Source organism: Coregonus lavaretus (genome assembly GCF_964263955.1).
Source record: "Coregonus lavaretus genome assembly, chromosome: 18".
NCBI lineage: Eukaryota > Metazoa > Chordata > Actinopteri > Salmoniformes > Salmonidae > Coregonus > Coregonus lavaretus.
In genome coordinates this window covers 13,123,687-13,139,533 of record NC_140005.1, presented here as the reverse complement: position 1 = coordinate 13,139,533, position 15,847 = coordinate 13,123,687, and the positions used below count along the sequence as shown (strand labels likewise).

At 43.0% G+C, this 15,847-nt stretch overlaps 1 protein-coding gene across 1 annotated transcript in view; it reads left to right on the top strand.

Moving 5' to 3' along the window:
• Nucleotides 1-345: 345 nt before the first annotated feature.
• The window catches only part of LOC311145317 (disintegrin and metalloproteinase domain-containing protein 17-like), a gene marked incomplete at its 3' end in the record, with an annotated part of 37,853 nt that continues 22,351 nt past the window's right edge, over nucleotides 346-15,847 (top strand). Inside the window, exons 1-5 of the mRNA XM_084181551.1 lie at nucleotides 346-457; nucleotides 6,366-6,498; nucleotides 8,494-8,627; nucleotides 8,791-8,879; nucleotides 14,998-15,166. Coding sequence (XP_084037677.1) covers nucleotides 352-457; nucleotides 6,366-6,498; nucleotides 8,494-8,627; nucleotides 8,791-8,879; nucleotides 14,998-15,166 — 631 coding nt within the window. The 5' untranslated portion in view covers nucleotides 346-351. The remainder of the gene's footprint in view (nucleotides 458-6,365; nucleotides 6,499-8,493; nucleotides 8,628-8,790; nucleotides 8,880-14,997; nucleotides 15,167-15,847) is intronic.

Here is a 15,847-nt window from a genome sequence, read left to right as displayed (position 1 = left end):
TTTTAGGCTAAACATTCTCGTCTGTTCCATCAGACTTATAAATTGAAACGGAGGATACCTCCACTACACTACTTTGGTACGTATCAGTGGGGATTAAGAAGTGAGTATACGCAATGCCCACAGAAAAATAAGTGGGTATATGACATATACCTGCCTATGTCCTCAACTACACCACTGATGGCATGATTGGTTATAGCTAGACGAGAGAAAACCCGAATATCCAATATAAAACTAATTTTGCTTTGGCGCTACACCTGCTCTGCCTAGCCTGGTCAACGGTTCCTGTGTTGACATTATTCATCAACAACTTGCAATAATGACAAAGGTGGAGTAAGCTCTTTTAACGTCACGATGAAGTATCTGGTACTTGTGGCCTTTTTGGGTCCTTGTTGGGTCAATTGTGCGATTAAATCAAGGGCCACTGAGGAAGTAACACGGGAAAATGACACAGAGTTCGGTGAGTAACGTTAGCTAGTGGCTAGTTAGTTCTCAGACATGTTCTGCTACAGAAGCAAGTTGTCAGAGTCAAATGTATGCAAATTAGGCTGTTAACTACATCTTCACTTGCTAAAGTTTGACGAGTAGTGTTCTCTAGATAGCTGGCTAGTTAACTAACAAACGAGTTAACTAACTTTAATGTTGTTAACGAGTAAGATAGTCTTCGGGGACTTAGTACCTAGCTAGAATGTCTGGTATTCAGCATCATAGTAACGTTATTGTGCATCATGCTGTGTGTGTTCAAATGAATCAAGACAGAGTGGCTATTCCTTTTCCAGTGGTGCCAGAGCAGTGTTCTTCAATCCTAGTCTTATCACATCTACTGATTCAACTAAGGTATTTTATGTTAGTTAACTAGCTACAAATGTATGGCACTGGCAGGGCTGGAACAAATACCTGCACGACCTGTGGGTCCCCAGGACCAGGATTGAAGAATGCTGTCTTGGAGGATCAAGGTTTTTGTTCCCAAACTAGTCTAGCACTAATAGCTTGATCATTCTGAAGATCGCAATTCAATGTTTCACATAACCTGTAGTGATGTGCTGGAACAACAAACGTGTACGCACTAACGTTGGCTTTCCAGTGTTGGCCACCCCTGAAATAATGTTGCCCTGTGGATTTAAACACACAGGTAACAAAGCAATAGCAGAGATAGGCCATGAAGGCTAATCATGGCTACATAATAGCTAGATACTGATTTTCCCAGAGGTTGAGCTTGTAATGTTTTGACAACTGATTGATTTGTTAAATCAAGATAGGTATTTAGGTCTATAGGCCTATAGCTTGAAATTATGTCACAGGCTGAGGATGCCAGGGAATTTGCCTTCAATTAAGTACCTAGTTAAAATTTCAACCATGCTCAAGTTGTTTTAATTAGGAAAGTGTGACGCTCTGACTAGCACCACAAAGACAGTGTTGACAATCTATTTGTAGGCTGTATGGAGTGTGTGTCATTAAGGGCTCTCCACAGTGAATTTCACAGTCTACACAAACGGAGCGTCGTTTGGGTCGCGTTCCAAAAAATTCAGCGGCTCAAAAGTATGTAGAGAGCTATGCAAACGAACCTCCTTCGGATCCGTTTCGTAGACTGTGTAGAGCCCTTTAGACAGGACAGAACTAGCTACATGACAGCTTTCAAGAGGAAGTGACAAACTTCCGTTTTGGCTGTTTTATGCCTCAGAAAGATTCATGGTAAAAACATATTTTAGGCAACTCTAACTGTTACTTAGTGCTGTATCAAGCCCATATTATTTGCCACAGAGCGAGTAGCGTATAGGCTACTGTAGTGGTCGCTAACAATGAACCAGAGTTTTGTTCCATCCCAGCACTAACACATCTGATTCAGCTAATCAGGAAGGCCATGATTGATACATTAATCAGATGTGTTAGTGCTGGGTTAGAACCAAAGCCTGCACATTTGAAGCTCTTCAGGACAAGGGTTGGTGACCACTGCACGGTTACTGTACCAATTATATTGTATGTTGCCAGTTTCTCTATATTGGTGTTACATTGAGGGAGTTCAGTTATGCCTGGCTGTGTGTATGTATGTAGGTATGTGTATATACACTGCTCAAAAAAATTAAGGGAACACTAAACTAACACATCCTAGATCTGAATGAATGAAATAATCTTATTAAATACTTTTTTCTTTACATAGTTGAATGTGCTGACAACAAAATCACACAAAAATTATCAATGGAAATCAAATTTATCAACCCATGGAGGTCTGGATTTGGAGTCACCCTCAAAATTAAAGTGGAAAACCACACTACAGGGTGATCCAACTTTGATGTAATGTCCTTAAAACAAGTCAAAATGAGGCTCAGTAGTGTGTGTGGCCTCCACGTGCCTGTATGACCTCCCTACAACGCCTGGGCATGCTCCTGATGAGGTGGCGGATGGTCTCCTGAGGGATCTTCTCTCAGACCTGGACTAAAGCATCCGCCAACTCCTGGACAGTCTGTGGCGTTGGTGGATGGAGCGAGACATGATGTCCCAGATGTGCTCAATTGGATTCAGGTCTGGGGAACGGGCGGGCCAGTCCATAGCATCAATGCCTTCCTCTTGCAGGAACTGCTGACACACTCCAGCCACATGAGGTCTAGCATTGTCTTGCATTAGGAGGAACCCAGGGCCAACCGCACCAGCATATGGTCTCACAAGGGGTCTGAGGATCTCATCTCGGTACCTAATGGCAGTCAGGCTACCTCTGGCGAGCACATGGAGGGCTGTGTGGCCCCCCAAAGAAATGCCACCCCACACCATGACTGACCCACCGCCAAACCGGTCATGCTGGAGGATGTTGCAGGCAGCAGAACGGTCTCCACGGCGTCTCCAGACTCTGTCACGTCTGTCACATGTGCTCAGTGTGAACCTGCTTTCATCTGTGAAGAGCACAGGGCGCCAGTGGCGAATTTGCCAATCTTGGTGTTCTCTGGCAAATGCCAAACGTCCTGCACGGTGTTGGGCTGTAAGCACAACCCCCACCTGTGGATGTCGGGCCCTCATACCACCCTCATGGAGTCTGTTTCTGACTGTTTGAGCAGACACATGCACATTTGTGGCCTGCTGGAGGTCATTTTGCAGGGCTCTGGCAGTGCTCCTCCTGCTCCTCCTTGCACAAAGGTGGAGGTAGCAGTCCTGCTGCTGGGTTGTTGCCCTCCTACGGCCTCCTCCACGTCTCCTGTTGTACTGGCCTGTCTCCTGGTAGCGCCTCCATGCTCTGGACACTACGCTGACAGACACAGCAAACCTTCTTGCCACAGCTCGCATTGATGTGCCATCCTGGATGAGCTGCACTACCTGAGCCACTTGTGTGGGTTGTAGACTCCGTCTCATGCTACCACTAGAGTGAAAGCACCGCCAGCATTCAAAAGTGACCAAAACATCAGCCAGGAAGCATAGGAACTGAGAAGTGGTCTGTGGTCACCACCTGCAAAACCAGTCCTTTATTGGGGGTATCTTGCTAATTGCCTATAATTTCCATCTGTTGTCTATTCCATTTGCACAACAGCATGTGCAATTTATTGTCAATCAGTGTTGCTTCCTAAGTGGACAGTTTGATTTCACAGAAGTGTGATTGACTTGGAGTTACATTGTGTTGTTTAAGTGTTCCCTTTTATTTTTTTGAGCAGTGTGTATATACACACACTACCGTTCAAAAGTTTGGGGTCACTTAGACATTTCCTTGTTTTTGAAAGAAAAGCATTTTCTTGGTCCACAACTGAGCAAGAGGACAAATACATTAGTGTCTAGTTTGAGAAACAGATGCCTCACAGGTCCTCAACTGGCAGCTTCATTAAATAGTACCCGCAAAACACCAGTTTCAACGTCAACAGTGAAGAGGCGACTCCGGGATGCTGACCTAGGCACAGTTGCAAAGACAAAGTCCAGTGTCTGTGTTCTTTTGCCCATCTTAATCTTTTATTTTTATTGGCCAGTCTGAGATGGCTTTTTCTTTGCAACTCTGCCTAGGTCAGCATCCCTGAGTCGTCTCTTCACTGTTGACGTTGAGACTGGTGTTTTGCGGGTACTATTTAATGAAGCTGCCAGTTGAGGACCTGTGAGGCATCTGTTTCTCAAACTAGACACTAATGTATTTGTCCTCTTGCTCAGTTGTGCACCGGGGCCTCCCACTCCTCTTTCTATTCTGGTTAGAGCCAGTTTGCGCTGTTCTGTGAAGGGAGTGGTACACAGCGTTGTACGAGATCTTCAGTTTCTTGGCAATTTCTCGCATGGAATAGCCTTCATTTCTCAGAACAAGAATAGACTGACAAGTTTCAGAAGAAAGTTATTTGTTTCTGGCCATTTTGAGCCTGTAATCGAACCCACAATTGCTGATGCTCCAGATACTCAACTAGTCTCAAGAAGGCCAGTTATATTGCTTCTTTAATCAGCACAACATTTTTCAGCTGTGCTAACATAATTGCAAAAGGGTTTTCTAATGATCAATTAGCCTTTTAAAATGATAAACTTGGATTAGCAAACACAACGTGCCATTGGAACACAGGACTGATGGTTGCTGATAATGGGCCTCTGTACGCCTATGTAGATATTCCATAAAAAATAAGACGTTTCTAGCTACAATAGCCATTTACAACATGAACAATGTCTACACTGTATTCCTGATCAATTTGATGTTATTTTAATGGACAAAAAATTTGCTTTTCTTTCGAAAACAAGGATATTTCTAAGTGACCCCAAACTTTTGAACGGTAGTGTATATATACTACCAGTCAAAAGTTTGGACACACCTACTCATTTAAGGGTTTTTATTTATTTTTGTCTATTTTTTACATTGTAGAATAATAGTGAAGACATCAAAACTATGAAATAACACATATGGAATCATGTAGTAAACAAAAAAGTGTTAAACAAATCAAAATATATTTAATATTTGAGATTCTTCAAATTGCCACCCTTTGCCTTGATGACAGCTTTGCACACTCTTGGCATTCCCTCAACCAGCTTCACCTGGAATGCTTTTCCAACGGTCTTGAATGAGTTCCCACATATGCTGAGCACTTGTTGGCTGCTTTTCCTACACTCTGCGGTCCGACTCATCCCAAACCATCTCAATTGGGTTGAGGTCAGGGGATTGCGGAGGCCAGGTCATCTGATGCAGCACTCCATCACTCTCCTTCTTGGTAAAACAGCCCTTACAAAGCCTGGAGGTGTGTTGGGTCATTGTGCTATTGAAAAACAAATGATAGTCCCACTATGCCCAAACCAGATGGGATGGCGTATCGATGTAGAATGCTGTGGTAGCCATGCTGGTTAAGTGTGCCTTGAATTCTAAATAAATCACAGACCGTGTCACCAGCAAAGCACCCCCACATCCCCACACCATAACACCACCTCCTCCATGCTTTACGGTGGGATATACACATGCAGAGATCATCCATTCACCCACACCGTGTCTCACAAAGACACACAGCGGTTGGAACCATAAATCTCAAATTTGGACTCCAGACCAAAGGACACATTTCCACCGGTCGTATGTCCATTGCTCGTGTTTCTTGGCCCAAGCAGGTATTTTCTTCTTATTGGTGTCCTTTAGTAGTGGTTTCTTTGCAGCAATTCAACCATGAACGTCTGATTCACACAGTCCCCTCTGAACAGTTGATGTTGAGATGTTACTGGAACTCTGTGAAGCATTTATTTGGGCTGCAATTTCTGAAACTGGTAACTCTAATGAACTTATCCTCTGCTTCAGAGGTAACTCTGGGTCTTCCATTCCTGTGGCGGTCCTCATGAGAGCCAGTTTCATCATAGTGCTTGATGGTTTTTGCGACTGCACTTTAAGAAACTTAAAAAGTTATTGTAATTTTCCGTATTGACTGACCTTCATGTCTTAAATTAATGATGGACTGTCATTTCTCTTTGCTTATTTGAGCTGTTCTTGACATAATATGTACTTGGTATTTTACCAAATAGGGCTATCTTCTGTATACCTTGTCACAACACAACTGATTTGCTCAAACGCATTGAGAAGGAAAGAAATTCCACAAATTAACTTTTAAGAAGGCACAGCTGTTGAGAGAATGCCAAAAGTGTGCAAAGCTGTCATCAAGGCAAAGGATGGCTATTTGAAGAATCTCAAATATAAAATATATTTTGATTTGTTTAACACTTTTTTGGTTACTGCATGATTCCATATGTGTTATTTCATAGTTTTGATGTCTTCACTATTATTCGACAATGTAAAAAATAGTAAAAATAAAGAAAAACCCTTAAATGAGTAGGTGTGTCCAAACTTTTGACTGGTAGTGTATATATAGTACCAGTCAAAAGTGCCATGCTCTACCAACTGAGCTACAGAGGACTGGCCCTCTCACTCTCCTCATATGACTCTTCCCTTCTTCCAGAAGCTCTGAGCTTGTTGCTGTCCGACTTTGAGGTGCTGCCCGTGTCCGGCCTCCAGCAGCACTCGCTCAGGAAGAGGGACGTCCACACAGAGTCCCACCTGGAGCGCATGGTCAGCTTCAATGCCCTCAAGAGGTAGGTGGCACGAAGTCTCCTATATGGGACTTTCACATCGTAAGCTCTGGATAAGAGCGTCTGCTAAATGACTCAAATGTAAGGGCAAAACGGCAAAGACTCCATTCTACTCAATGGGGCTCTCCCACCCACTCACGTAACATTCAAAAGCAAGCAAAAAAAGTTGAGATGTTCAATGGTTTTGTATCATTCTGATGCAGCCCAGTGCTTAGGAAAGATCATATGACATTAGGGGTTGGAAAAATAGATTAGCGCTGTCTCAATTATCTGTTACTTTTCTCAGAGGTTCTAGTCCTCCCTGCTAGGTTCTACTCCTATGTGTTTTTACATTGTTACTGGAATGGCTTTTTATCATTACAATGGCCTAATGACTAGATTGCATTTATCTTCATGGGATTTTCAGTGCTTTTGTGCAATTGAAACAGACCATTGACAAAGTTAACATTTGTCTGTATCCTCAATAAACCAGAATATGTACGCTACCGTTCAAAAGTTTGGAGAAATGTCCTTGTTTTCCATGAAAACATACATGAAATGAGTTTGAATAGGAAATATAGCAAAATGAATAGTAAATGTAGTCATTGACAAGGTTAGAAATAATGATTTTTAATTGAAATAAGAATCCTCCATTTGCAGCAATTACAGCCTTGCAGACCTTTGGCATTATAGTTGTCAATTTGTTGAGGTAATCTGAAGAGATTTCACCCCATGCTTCCTGAAGCACCTCCCACAAGTTGGAGTGGCTTGATGGGCACATCTTACGTACCATACGGTCAAGCTGCTCCCACAACAGCTCAATAGGGTTGAGATCCGGTGACCGTGCTGGCCACTCCATTATAGACAGAATAACAGCTGACTGCTTCTTCCATAAATAGTTATTGCATAGTTTGGAGCTGTGCTTTCGGTCATTGTCCTGTTGTAGGAGGAAATTGGCTCCAATCAAGTGCCGTCCACAGGTTATGGTATGGCGTTGCAAAATGGAGTGAAAGCCTTCCTTCTTCAAGTTCCCTTTTACCCTGTACAAATCTCCCACTTTACCACCACCAAAGCACCCCCCAGACCATCACATTGCCTCCACCATGCTTGACAGATGGCATCAAGCACTCCTCCAGCATCTTTTCATTTGGTCTGCGTCTCACAAATGTTCTTCTTTGTGATCCGAACACCTCAAACTTCAATTAGTCTGTCCATAACACTTTTTCCCAATCTTCCTCTGTCCAGTGTCTGTGTTCTTTTGCTCATCTTAATCTTTTATTTTTATTGGCCAGTCTGAGATATGGCTTTTTCTTTGCAGCTCTGCCTAGAAGGTCAGCATCTCGGAGTCGCCTCTTCACTGTTGACATTGAGACTGGTGTTTTGCGGGTACTATTTAATGAAGCTGCCAGTTGAGGACCTGTGAGGCGTCTGTTTCTCAAACTAGACACTCTAATGTATTTGTCCTCTTGATCAGTTGTGGACAAGGGCCTCCCACTCCTCTTTCTATTCTGGTTAGAGATAGTTTGCGCTGTTTTGTGAAGTGAGTAGTACACAGCGTTGTACGAGATCTTCAGTTTCTTGGGAATTTCTTGCATGGAATAGCCTTCATTTCTCAGAACAAGAATAGACTGACGAGTTTCAGAAGAAAGTTATTTGTTTCTGGCCATTTTGAGCCTGTAATCGAACCCACAATTGCTGATGCTCCAGATACTCAACTAGTTTCAAGAAGGCCAGTTTTATTGCTTCTTTAATCAGCACAACATTTTTCAACTGTGCTAACATAATTGCAAAAGGGTCAATGATCAATTTGCCTTTTAAAATGATAAACTTGGATTAGCAAACACAATGTGCCATTGGAACACAGGACTGATGGTTGCTGATAATGAGCTTGAAATGGTTGCTGAAAATTGCTTTTCTTTTCGAAAACAAGGAAATGTCTAAGTGACCCCCAAACGTTTGAATGGTAGTGTACATTTCTCATGTTTCTTACCATCAAACTGTAATTTATGTTTTTCGCAGACATTTTAAGCTTTACTTGACAACTAACACAGGCCTGTTTACTGAGGACTTCAAAGCTGTGTTTGTAGATGAGCAAGGGAAGGAAGACCGCCATGACGTTCAGCTGCAGAACTACTTTACTGGACATCTTGTAGGTGAGTCAGGAGGGTATTTGTTTGGTTGGTTTTATATGGAATATTGATATGGAGGTGTTTGCACTTGTGTGTCAGTTTGTGTGTGTGCTTCCGTTTCAGTGTGGGTGAGTGTGTGTGTGTGAGTACTGAGAAGAATACCTTAAAATCGTGTGTGTGTGTGTAGGCGAGGAGCACTCCCGTGTTCAGGCACACATAGACGGGGACGAGTTCTCTGCCCACATCCTTACAGAGGAGACGGAGTACAACGTAGAGGTAAATCCCAAAACAGGAGCCCTGCTTTAAAGTTTAAAGCAGGGGTTGGAACCGGTTCAGGGAACAGAACAGAAAACCGGAAAATAACATTTCTCAAGGAACCGAAACGGAATCTGGAACGAAAGTCATCCATACTGTTCCGGAACGGAACCGTTATTTTAAAAGCATGGGAACCGGTTAATAATGTTATTTTACGTTCCAGGCATTTATTTCTAGTCCCACAACAAAAAAGCAACAAAGTGCCTATGCAAAGCTCTCACTGTCACTCAAACTTATTCCAGTGTCCGCCTGCAAGCTGAAAATCTTTGCCAATGTCTGTGTGTATTTAGGCTACCTGCCCTTCCCCCTCCAAAACATAGGCTACTGTACTGACGTTACAATCGTCATTCAGAAGATAGGGAGAGAGATTTTTAATTAGCTAGAGAAGAATGCTAGTTAAGGACACTATAGGCCTAGTTATCACGTTTCACGTTGGATTTATTAACTACAAAAAGTTAACACGTGTTTTTTAATTCTGGTGCCGCTAGCTAGCTCAAGCTTGTTAGCTATCTAGCTCAAAGGACATTCAAAGTTTCTCCATAGAAGCCGCTCCTCCTAGGTATAATTCTGTGGACCTAATTCAGATAATGCATGTCATAACAAGATGCCCAGCGCTTCAATCTTACTCCTCAACCCTCTCTCGCTCTCTCCCCATCCGCAAAATGTCAGTCTCATCTTGCGCCATAGGATACACTTGTCTGTCCATCATGCATGTAAACAACTAACGTTAGCTTGCCTGCTCTATCCACACTGATTGGTGAAGTCATTTAATGAGCTAAAGGTAGCTGTACATACAGTGGCTTGCGGAAGTATTCACCCCCCCTTGGCATTTTTCCTATTTTGTTGCCTTACAACCTGGAATTAAAATGGATTTTTGGGGGGTTTGTATCATTTGATTTACACAACATGCCTACCACTTTGAAGATGCAAAATACATTTTTTTATTAAACAAACAAGAAATAAGACAAAAAAACGTGCATAACTATTCACCCCCACAAAGTCAATACTTTTGGAGAGCCACATTTTGCAGGAATTACAGCTGCAAGTCTTTTGGGGTATGTCTCTATAAGCTTGGCACATCTAGCCACTGGGATCTTTGCCCATTCTTCAAGGCAAAACTGCTCCAGCTCCTTCAAGTTGGATGGGTTCCGCTGGTGTACAGCAATCTTTAAGTCATATCACAGATTCTCAATTGGATTGAGGTCTGGGCTTTGACTAGGCCATTCCAAGACATTTAAATGTTTCCGAGTGTTGCTTTAGCAGTATGCTTAGGGTCATTGTCCTGCTGGAAGGTGAACCTCCGTCCCAGTCTCAAATCTCTGGAAGACTGAAACAGGTTTCCCTCAAGAATTTCCCTGTATTTAGCACCATCCATCATTCCTTCAATTCTGACCAGTTTCCCAGTCCCTGCCGATGGGAAACATCCCCACAGCATGATACTGCCACCACCATGCTTCACTGTGGGGATGGTGTTCTCGGGGGGATGAGAGGTGTTGGGTTTGCGCCAGACATAGCATTTTCCTTGATGGCCAAAAATCTCAATTTGAGTCTCATCTGACCAGAGTACCTTCTTCCATATGTTTGGGGAGTCTCCCACATGCCTTTATTTCTTTCTTTAAGCAATGGCTTTTTTCTGGCCACTCTTCCGTAAAGCCCAGCTCTGTGGAGTGTACGGCTTAAAGTGGTCCTATGGACAGATACTCCGATCTCCGCTGTGGAGCTTTGCAGCTCCTTCAGGGTTATCTTTGGTCTCTTTGTTGCCTCTGATTAATGCCCTCCTTGCCTGGTCTGTGAGTTTTGATGGGCGGCCCTCTCTTGGCAAATTTGTTGTGGTGCCATATTCTTTCCATTTTTTAATAATGGATTTAATGGTGCTCCGTGGGATGTTCAAAGTTTCTGATATTTTTTTATAACCCAACCCTGATCTTTACTTCTCCACAACTTTGTCCCTGACCTGTTTGGAGAGCTCCTTGGTCTTCATGGTGCCGCTTGCTTGGTGGTGCCCCTTGCTTAGTGGTGTTGCAGACTCGGGGGCCTTTCAGAACAGGTGTATATATAATAATAATAATATGCCATTTAGCAGACGCTTTTATCCAAAGCGACTTACAGTCATGCGTGCATACATTTTTGTGTATGGGTGGTCCCGGGGATATATATACTGAGATCATGTCAAATCAAATCAAATCAAATGTTATTGGTCACATGCGCCGAATACAACAGGTGCAGACATTACAGTGAAATGCTTACTTACAGCCCTTAACCAACAGTGCATTTATTTTAAACAAAAAAGTAAGAATAAAACAACAACAAAAAAAGTGTTGAGAAAAAAAAGAGCAGAAGTAAAATAAAGTGACAGTAGGGAGGCTATATATACAGGGGGGTACCGTTGCAGAGTCAATGTGCGGGGGCACCGGCTAGTTGAGGTAGTTGAGGTAGTATGTACATGTGGGTAGAGTTAAAGTGACTATGCATAAATACTTAACAGAGTAGCAGCAGCGTAAAAAGGATGGGGTGGGGGGGCAGTGCAAATAGTCCGGGTAGCCATGATTAGCTGTTCAGGAGTCTTATGGCTTGGGGGTAGAAGCTGTTGAGAAGTCTTTTGGACCTAGACTTGGCACTCCGGTACCGCTTGCCGTGCGGTAGCAGAGAGAACAGTCTATGACTAGGGTGGCTGGAGTCTTTCACAATTTTGAGGGCCTTCCTCTGACACCGCCTGGTATAGAGGTCCTGGATGGCAGGAAGCTTTGCCCCAGGGATGTACTGGGCCGTACGCACTACCCTCTGTAGTGCCTTGCGGTCGGAGGCCAAGCAGTTGCCATACCAGGCGGTGATGCAACCAGTCAGGATGCTCTCGATGGTGCAGCTGTAGAATTTTTTGAGGATCTGAGGACCCATGCCAAATCTTTTTAGTCTCCTGAGGGGGAATAGGCTTTGTCGTGCCCTCTTCACGACTGTCTTGGTGTGTTTGGACCATGATAGTTCGTTGGTGATGTGGACACCAAGGAACTTGAAGCTCTCAACCTGTTCCACTACAGCCCCGTCGATGAGAATGGGGGCGTGCTCAGTCCTCTTTTTTTTCCTGTAGTCCACAATCATCTCCTTTGTCTTGGTCACGTTGAGGGAGAGGTTGTTGTCCTGGCACCACACGGCCAGATCTCTGACCTCCTCCCTATAGGCTGTCTCATCGTTGTCGGTGATCAGGCCTACCACTGTTGTGTCGTCGGCAAACTTAATGATGGTGTTGGAGTCGTGTGACACTTAGATTGCACACAGGTGGACTTTATTTAACTAATTACAGTTGAAGTCGGAAGTTTACATTAGCCAAATACATTTAAACTCAGTTTTTCACAATTCCTGCCATTTAATCCAAGTAAAAATTCCCTGTCTTAGGTCAGTTAGGATCACCACTTTATTTTAAGAATGTGAAATGTCAGAATAATAGTAGAGAGAGATTTATTTCAGCTTTTATTTCTTTCATCACATTCCCAGTGGGTCAGAAGTTTACATACACTCAATTAGTATTTGTTAGCATTGCTTTTAAATTGTTTAACTTGGGTCAAACATTTCGGGTAGCCTTCCATCAGCTTCCCACAATAAGTTGGGTGAATTTTGGCCCATTCCTCCTGATTGAGCTTGTGTAACTGAGTCTGGTTTGTAGGCCTCCTTGCTCACACACGCTTTTTCTGTTCTGCCCACACATTTTCTATAGTATTGAGGTCAGGGCTCTGTGATGGCCACTCCAATACCTTGACTTTGTTGTCCTTAAGCCATTTTGCCACAACTTTGGAAGTATGATTGGGGTCATTGTCCATTTGGAAGACCCATTTGCGATGAAGCTTTAACTTCCTTACTGATGTCTTGAGATGTTGCTTCAATATATCCACATAATTTTCCTTCCTCATGATGCCATATTTTTTGTGAAGTGCACCAGTCCCTCCTGCAGCAAAGCACCCCCACAGCATGATGCTGCCACCCCCGTGCTTGGGATGGTGTTCTTCGGCTTGCAAGCCTCCCCCTTTTTCCTCCAAACATAACGATGGTCATTATGGCCAAACAGTTCTATTTTTGTTTCATCAGACCAGAGGACTTTTCTCCAAATAGTACGATCTTTGTCCCCATGTGTCTGGCTTTTTATGGCGATTTTGGAGCATTGGCTTCTTCCTTGCTGATGAACCAGACTTGTGGAGGTCTTGGCTGATTTCTTTTGATTTTCCCATGATGTCAAGCAAAGAGGCACTGAGTTTGAAAGTAGACCTTGAAATACATCTACAGGTACACCTCCAACTGACTCAAATTATGTCAATTAACCTATCAGAAGCTTCTAAAGCCATGACATAATTTCCTGGAATTTTCCAAGCTGTTTAAAGGCACAGTCAACTTAGTGTATGTAAACTTCTGACCCACTGGAATTGTGATACAGTGAATTATAGGTGAAATAATCTGTCTGTAAACAATTGTTGGAAAAATTATTTGTGTCATGCACAAAGTAGATGTCCTAACCGACTTGCCAAAACTATAGTTTGTTAACAAGAAATTTGTGGAGTGGTTGAAAAACAAGTTTTAATGACTCCAACCTAAGTGTATGTAAACTTCCGACTTCAACTGTATGTGACTTCTGAAGGTAATTGGTTGCACCAGATCTTATTTAGGGGCTTCATAGCAAAGGGGGTAAATACATATGCACGCACCACTTTTCTGTTATTTATTTTTTAGAATTTTTTGAAACAAGTTATTTTTTTCATTTCATGAAATCCAAATAAAAATCAATTTAAATTACAGGTTGTAATGCAACAAAATAGGAAAAACTCCAAGGGGGATTAATACTTTTTTCCCCACTGTATGTGGGCAACCGCGGCATTCAAACGAGGCTGCGATGAAAACTAATGGGACTGTAGCGACTGTGTTGGCATCAAAATCCGGGGTGTGAGCTAAATTTCGATTCAGCGTTGATTGACATGGTAATCGACCAATAGTATTGGAGAAAAGTTGAAAAAACTGACCCCGCTGACGCTGTACGTTAAAGTGTGACATGTCACGATGTAACATACGGCATGCATTATTCAACTCATTCTGTGCCATACAGCCTCTTTCCACCAGGTGTGTCGCTTCTCTCGCAGATTAAAAACAACAAATGATCAATGGTGAGTGTAAAGTTGATTACTTGTGAATTCATCAATAGTTAATTCAATCAATTGTAAATTTTTCGCGTAATCACTGTGAGCCATATTGACTCTCAGAAACCGTGACACCCACAGTTTAATTGTGAAGATAAATGTAGCGCTGCCCTAAAAACCCTATTGAAATTCGACAAACCTTCAAATAGGTATGTAATGAGTCATTATATAAACTCTTATAGTCTTTTATTTACATTTTAGAGGTGATAAATTGGACAAATCGGGTGAAATTAGCCAGTTCCCCACACAACATATCTTCCCCTTTCACTATGACGCAGTAGCTTTCACTTCCCCACCCACCATTTTTAAAAAGACCCGGCGGACCTCCATTGCTTTCTTCAATCATGCAGAGAAGGGCAGCATGAAGGTCTCGTCATTGATTTTGCTGAAGAGGAGAGAAATGGTGCTTTACAATGGTATTCATATTACAGTTGATCTGGAAGTATTATGTTTTTGGGGCGCTAAAATAAGGTGAAATGTAAGGAACAGCGCGATGAACAAAAGTGCGTTAGCAACCGTTAAATGTAAAAAAAAACTGTTGATTTCACAGGTTAAAAAAGGAACAGAAAGGAATGATATAAACCAGTACTTTTTTTTCGTTTGAACCGGTTCAGAACTTTATTTTGCTGGTCAGAACAGTGGAATGGAACAAAAAAAATAGTGGTTCTGTTCAGAATGAAACGATTGGAAAATAATTCTGGTTCCAACCCCTGGTTTAAAGTAGGCCAGAAAACAGTTGCTGGGGAAATGATGCCAAAACGGTGTAAAAGAGTTAAAACTATCAGCTATATAAACCAGCGCTAGCCTTTGTGTTGGTAGAATACTTTATCTAACCAATCCTACTTCTCCCAATCCTTCATCCTCCTCTCGCTCTCTCTCCATCCCCCTCTTCCCTCTCTCCTCAGCCCCTGTGGAGGTTCACTGAGGTGCCCCCCGATGGTCGTCTGTTGGTATACCGCTCTGAGGACATCAAGAACCTCAGTCGCCTGGCCTCGCCCAAGGTGTGTGGATACGTCCACGCTGGGGCCCAGGACCTGCTGCCAGAGGCCGCCAGAGGTGGAGAGGCACAGGAGGGTAAGATGGAGTGTGTGTGTTTGACAGTATAGACCTACATACAGAGTAGGAGACACCCCATTTGTATATGTTTCATATGCATAGACCGAGTGCTTATGTGTGGTGTAAAAAAGTGTGTAGGAGTCAGAAACATTAGAAGCTACCTTATACAACCTTACAGTGTGAGGAGGTAGGGAGGAAGATGATTCCTGGAGGAGGAGAGGAAGCAGTAGGTTGGTGGGCGCCCATTCTATCTTGTCCCCACACAGCCTCACAATTAATAAAAACCTTTCATGTCTAAAACCTATGTTCCATACATAGACTGGCAACAGGGTGTTATATAAAGCTCTGATTCCTTTGTGCTGCCTGTCAAATGTAAAGCTCATTAGAATGACAATGACCTGGGGGAAATCTGAAGGCGCTCAAGACAATGTCCTCTATTCAAAAAACTATGTGGAAAATCAGGTGAAGGATCTCCACAGAAGCAGTAGAATTCATGTGAGCTGTTGTATGTAATAAGGGGGGGGGGGGCCTACAGTGTGAGTCTCTGTGAGGAAAGGGGGGGGGGGGGGGAGCCATAGTCGGTACACCCACACGCTGTGGTTCGTTACGGAAGAATCTGAGGTCTTGTGGAGGGAAGGAGAGCACATATGACTGACTTGTTTTGTGGGGGGGCTGACTGTGGTTTGTAGCCTATGATAC